The sequence below is a fragment of the Myotis brandtii genome, unplaced genomic scaffold (genome assembly GCF_000412655.1).
Source record: "Myotis brandtii unplaced genomic scaffold, ASM41265v1 scaffold351, whole genome shotgun sequence".
In the NCBI taxonomy this organism is placed as follows: Eukaryota; Metazoa; Chordata; class Mammalia; order Chiroptera; family Vespertilionidae; genus Myotis; species Myotis brandtii.
In genome coordinates, this window is record NW_005363502.1 from 3,273,480 (window position 1) to 3,280,230 (window position 6,751).

At 35.4% G+C, this 6,751-nt stretch overlaps 1 protein-coding gene across 1 annotated transcript in view; it reads left to right on the forward strand.

Annotated features, from left to right (window-relative positions):
* The window catches only part of IMPAD1 (inositol monophosphatase domain containing 1), a 16,032-nt gene extending 9,567 nt beyond the window's left edge, over positions 1–6,465 (forward strand). The window contains exon 4 of the mRNA XM_014544112.1: positions 559–6,465. Within this exon, the coding sequence (XP_014399598.1) occupies positions 559–830 (272 nt within the window). The 3' untranslated portion in view covers positions 831–6,465. The remainder of the gene's footprint in view (positions 1–558) is intronic.
* Positions 6,466–6,751: the final 286 nt, after the last annotated feature.

Below are 6,751 nucleotides of genomic sequence, written 5' to 3' on the forward strand. Positions count from 1 at the left end.
AACGGGCCGAATCCGGCCCGCGGGCCGTAGTTTGCCCACGGCTGTTCTAGACCCAGTTTCTTCTACAGTTGTCTTATTTTATTTTTAAACTCCGTCTCATTACAAAGAGGACATAAGATAGTAGTGTTATTTTGTATTCTCCTCTTTCAAATTTAGCCTTTCTAGGTATTCAGGTGAAACCTATGGGTGTTTAGTTTGAGCATAATATTCCATAGAAAATGATATGTACTGAATGTATTATTTCATAGAAATCAACCACAAAGTAGGTGTACATTTAAAAATTTTAGACATATATTTGGTTATACTAGAGAATAACTTAGGTTACTTTGCAGTATATTTTTTGTTCATTTGGGTTTAATGTCTGTACTGTTACTTTGTTAAAAACAAAAACAAAAACCCAAACACCTATTTTGAAATAATTTTAGACTTGGCAGTTGCAAAGGTAGTGCAGAGAGCTCCTGCACACCCTGTGCTGTTGTTTTTCACAGTGCGCTCACAAAAGTAAGCTGCTTTTCTTAAATCTTTCCAACGGTAACCTAAATTCTGTTTATTTTTTAGGTTATAAAGTTTTAGCGCTCTTGGATGTGCCTGATAAGAATCAAGAAAAAGCTGATGTATACATTCATGTGACATACATCAAAAAGTGGGATATATGTGCTGGCAATGCCATCTTAAAAGCCCTCGGGGGACATATGACTACCCTGAGTGGTGAAGAAATCAGTTACACTGGTTCCGACGGCATTGACGGTGGGCTCCTGGCTAGCATCCGAATGAACCACCAAGCTCTGGTCAAAAAACTCCCAGATCTAGAGAAGACGGGACATAAATAAGCAAAGTTGATAATAGATGACAGCTCTTCCATTTGGAGGCTTCAAATGATCGGTGGAGACTATGCATGGTTAAGGCCATCCCGAACTTTTTAAAGTATTTATGAAGCATCAGAGACTTATTTTCCCTGTAATAGGATACAAGATCAGGGGAGATGGGTTGCTTCATGTCTCAAGTATTGTCTTTATTTTTGAGACTATTTTCGTACAGTTGTCATACACAAGGCGTGCAGGTGTGTGTGTGTGTGTGTGTGCGCGTGCGCGCGTGAATTAAAATCTATAGCTGAGTCTTCATTGTTATGAGTCACCATTTTCACACAACATCATGAATCTTCACTGTTAGTACTTTCATGTAAAATTGGGCTGAAGAAAGGATTGATTTCCTATAGATGTTTAATATTACCTTTTACTTATATCTCATTAAAAACAAAGTATGTTGGGGTTTTTACCCTTAATTCAGATGGAAAGCACAAGAAGCCACATGTTCATTAATATGCAACAAATGTTCTATTTATCTGTTCCGGAATATTTCTTATGGGTTAAATGGAATAAGCGTAAATTTTTTTTTTTCTTTGAAATTTTAATAACAGGTTCACCAGCAGGTAGAGAATATAGATACGTGGTGGTTGCTTGTAACTTTGTGTGTGTGCTTTGTTTCTACAAAGAAAAATGTGTTTGTGCCCAGGGGCTCAGCTTTCCTGGCGTCTTGCTGTTGATTCTCATTTGCCCTGTAGACAGTGCATGATTTCATTCATTCCCTCTTGACTACCATTTTAGTCTTTTACGTGTAAGGTTTGGATTAAGATTTCAGGGATAGCATTAGCATTTTAGTATATTTTTTCATTAGGGACAAAATATGCTATAAGGCACTACAAAAATGTAAACAATTCTACTATTAATTGAAAGTTATTTGACACTATACGAATTGAGCTAGCTTTCATTATTTTCAAAAGCTTTGTTTAAGTACTTTTAAAAAAATTTGACAGGTTTGTATATAGGGATTCTCTCATTGAGAATGAGTTATGGTTGCTCTTACCATTAATAAATGGATCTAACCTTACCAAACTCTCAAAGTAGTAAATTTTGAGATATTTTGTGGTTTTCCTTCAGATTAAAATAATGAAGGTTGACGTTAATATTTGAAGCATTATTTTTCTATTCAGCATGTGAAATCTGGTTGGAAGAGAGGTTGTGGCATATTCACTGTATCACTAATTGGAACCTTGCTTTGTGAAATATCATTGGGATGTCTGATTTCTCTCATTGTGATGTCTGAAAACTTCATATATGCAAACAATACCATTATTTCACGTGACTTTGCTGTCCTTGTGTTCCATAACACACTGATCAAGAGAGGGATTTCTCATGATTTCTTCCCTCCCTCCCTCCTCCTTCCCTCCCTTCTTCTTTCTTTCTTCCTCTTTTATAACCTTAAAGCAACCTTCCATTTATTTCCTATCTTGGAGATAAAATTGACCAGAGTGGAATGTGCATACAACTTTAGGTTTGGTTATTACATTGTCCAAAGCTCTAATTCCTCGTTAGGAAATTGAATTTAGTATGTTGCACATGTTTCAACCCAATCTCTAGCAACTGGTCACGAATCTGGGCCTCAGTAGATAGGTTTTTGTTCAGTGTAAATTTATTCAAGAATTTTTGTAGTTGGAACACTTGATATTTAAACAGGACTTAGGAATGCTGAACAAAATATTGAAGATCTCATATTTTTACTTAGTAGCTTTGAGATGAATCCTTTTTTCTCAGGAGAGATGGCAAAGGCATATGCTATTTCCAGAGTATCATGGTATAAAAGCATCTGTGTCATTGTAATTTGTCATACTTAGGGAAATAAGACTAGCATAGTAGAAATGGAATTGGAGTTTGTTTTTCCGCAATAATATGTGGAAACTTTCTGATTTAATGGAAATAGTTAATATTAGCAAGCATGATTGCTTGGTTTTATTTTTAATTACATTAATCTGCGTGTAGATAATGACTATGAAGGACTTGTGTGCAAAAATTAAGATATTGACTATCAATTAAATGTATTATTTTTATAACTTGTTGGGTACAGTCTAGTAGTTACTAATGATTTTTAAGTGTTTTTATTGAAAGTTTGTTTAATTTTGTTATGTTTAAAAGTCAGTATACATTACAGAACTAATATTGATAAAGAACAGTATTGATATTTATGTGAGACAATAGTATGCCAGAACATACCAAACACCTTCATGAGTGAGTCATGTAATATCTCCCAGGATTATATAAATTATTTCTAAAATGTAGCAAAAACTAGAGTTTACTTTTAGTGACACTCACCTCCCCATCTCCTGGTCTTCCCTGTCCCTCATTGCTCTTATTTAGAAGATAATTTTCCCTTAAAATTGAGTTTCACACATCACAGTCAGTAAGAAGCAGTGGCATTAATAACCTCAGTAGCCATCTCCCTTTCCTGTGCCTCTTCATTCCTACCTCATCCCCTATCTCCCTAGCCCCTTAATGTTCTCCTTTTGTTTTGGCTCTTCTTTCTTAATCAATATACTCTTCCCAAACCTTATCAAGGAATTCTTTCATAGACCTATTTCTCTCAAGATTAACTGCTGAAATCTTACAGTAGAACTGAGACTCCAGTAAAGATTCCAGTGAGAGATCAATCCTGGTGAAATCCTAGCTGACCATTACTTTTCAGACTCCTGATAAAGCAAAGGAAAATCACCTTAAAATCACAGAGCTTTGTGCTGTCAAATCTAATCCATGCTTCAGTTTTCACAAAGCAAACCTTCCAACCCATCCTTCAAAGAATGAATATGCAGGAAATAAAAGAGTTTGGGTATATACTAGTAAGCCTGTTTGAGAAAACTTGCTTTTTCTATTAGTTTTCATACTTGAATCCTTATTTCAGTTGAGATTACAAGGGCCTACAAGATAGGTCATCTATGTCCTTGGTATTCAATTGTCCCTTTCCCCCAAATTTTAGTTTTTATTAATATTAAAATGAATTGCTTAAAGCTGTATAGTAAAATGAAATAAGCATTTTGATTTATGTGTTTAAGTAACAATTGTGCAAACTTCCAGTTTGCTGGGTGCTCCCTTTCAAGATTGTGTAAACTGGGGCAGAGGAAGTGGGGGAGGGGCAGTGTTAGGAAACTGTTGGTGAGAGGAAGGATACTCAGGGAAGGGTAGCAGGGGGAGGATGCAAAGCAAACATCTGCTCTGACCCCTGTGATCAGGAACTCTGCCCTTGCCTCAGGCGCTTGCCTCAGATGTTTAGTTCAAATATTGGGTTTCACTCAGGCTTTCAAGGTGACACCATCCCTGGTGGCCCAAGCATAAAAGAAAGCAGGAGTACCAACCTATTCCTCAGAAAAGAAAATATCCAGCTTGCCTCTCCTTGATAACACCTTGAAATGGCCTTACGGATAACATTCTAGCAAGTTAAACACAGGAAACTGTTTGGATGATCCTAACTTAAGCTCCTTACCTTGGTTATGTGCTGTTTGCCCCTGGATCGAAACAATGATTTTTCATTTTAGATCTTGGTTGAATTTCAGACATATTTAATTATTTTTAGTGTGTGCCTATAAAAAGTCTGTCTTGTAACTGTTTCATGAAATAAACCTAATCTATGGTTTCATTTTATTCTAAAAAAAGTTGTGCCTTAACAATAGGGCATTGTATGTTAATAAGGGAAAACAATCTTTTTAACAGATGGGGAAAATAGGAACCTTTTGCCATTAAAATTTAAGTTATTTTCATGTTTTTAATATTAGAGTTGGGGAAAACTCATTAAAATTACTTTTGCTTAATCTAGCATTTACAACTAAAGTACATTTTTATAACTGGCATCTATCTTGATGTATATAGATTTGAAATGATGCTTTATCCTTTGGTTTTTAGTTTCAGTTAATGTAAGGCCAGGATAGATTACATTCTTTTAAATTTTTACTGTTAACTCATTTTAGTGTGCTATTGTATCTGTTCTAGTCCTGAGTCACTTTGGTTAAAAAAATATTTATTCTTTGTGCCACATCAGTAATTTATTAATATTAAAAAATATGTTGTGTTACATACCAGAACAGTTCCTAGGTAGAGGAGTGTTCTGGTTACCAGTTACTATGAGGGCAAGAAGAATTAAACTTTCTACTTCAAAAGGAGGTTTTGGTTTTATGAGATGCTGGTTTTGTAAGTTGTTGATTATTTCCTTAAAGCCTGGCAGCTGTTTGCGTTGCATTTTCCATTGGTAAATGCTTACAGGAAAGCTTTTTCTTTTGCTTAATAATTTTTAAAGTTTGATGGTGAATTAGTTCTGTGAGAAAATGAGACAGTTTTCCTTTGAGATAATATAAGCCAAACTTTCAGAAGGATGATGAATAATTAAAACATCTTGTTATATATTGTGTTTGTAAGGGTTCCAAAAGTGTTATAATGAGGTAATTTGTGTAATTGCAGAAGCTGATGTTTGATTATTATAATGTTCCGTTAAAATTCTCTTTGAGGTATATGTTACACGCATAGTAAATTATTATTCAAGAAAGATCCTGTATTTTTTTAAATAGGAAATATAGCATACCAAGTCATCATTAGATCAGGTAGCCTACAAAGACTTCATCTTTCCCTGAGATGAAGCCCTCTTCTTCATTTATGTTGAGTTAAGGAGGGAATGTTTATGGAATTTAATTAATGTGCAAAATATGGACTTCAATTTCCATCTACCCTGATGTCCACCGTTGGCAGTAGTCAAAGCTAGCTTTACAGTCTAATGGGAGAAACCATAATGAACCGGTGCTGCCGTTGTTTTTTCCCCATTTGATGGTGTTACTCAAGCTACTAGATACATACACATATACAAGGGGTTGAGTTTACACTAAAACTATGAAATGGCAGTCTATGTCCCTGCCTCTTCAAACTTTTTTTTTTTTATCCTCACTTTCTGTCAATCTCTTGTTGATGAGAGTGGTTAAAAAATATATACTTTTGAATACCCTTCCCCTCACACATTTAAAGCTGCAGAGGAACTAGACCACTTCCTGTTGCCAAGACATGCGTAGGCACCAGTTTTCTGTACTTGGCATGCTGTACCCTGCCTCACCCACACCACCAAATTTAAGGGCAGGGGTCCCAATTTCAGACGTTAATCTCTACAAGGAAGTAAAACTATCCCCCTCCCTGTTTTTAGAGCAGTTTTTTTGGGGGGGGTTTTATTTTTTTTGTTGTTGTTCCTCATAACACTAATTTGTACATGTGCTGTTGTAAACTTTTAAAAACAGGGATTATATATTTTGGTGAATTTTCTGTTTCCACTTCAACCCCGACAGCTGGCCCAATGTCTTGAACAAATTAGGTGCTTACTGTATGCTGAACTAAATTGAATAAAGGGTTACGACTAGCATTAGCATTTCTTATGCCTCAGTTGTGTACTAGTAAGCTGGTTGCTTGTTTTGTTTCCTCTGCAAATATTTATGATTATAACCCCACACACTAAGTTATTTTTTAAAGTTGTGCTTCAGTTACTACCCCTTGGCCAATTAGCTCTAGAAAATGTTATTGCCTCCAATGAAATGATTATTCCAAACTCTGCCCCTGGATATACATTGCCAAACAAATTTTAATTTTCCAAATAAATTGGTCATGTCTGATACAGTGTGTCTCATCTTTTTTTTTTTTAACTACGCTAAAATTTATACAACAAATTTACCTTTTTAACCATTTTTAAGTGTACAATTCAAGGGGCATCAAATACATTCACAATGTTGTATAACTGTTACCACTATCCATTTGAAGAAGCTGTTTATCATTCCAAACTGGAGCCATTAATCAGTCACTCTCCATCCTCCCTCCCAGCCCCTAGTAACTCCTGCCTTCTGTCTCTGAATGCATCTACTTTTGAACTCAGTTATGTGGGATTCTCTGTTCTCTCTTACCAT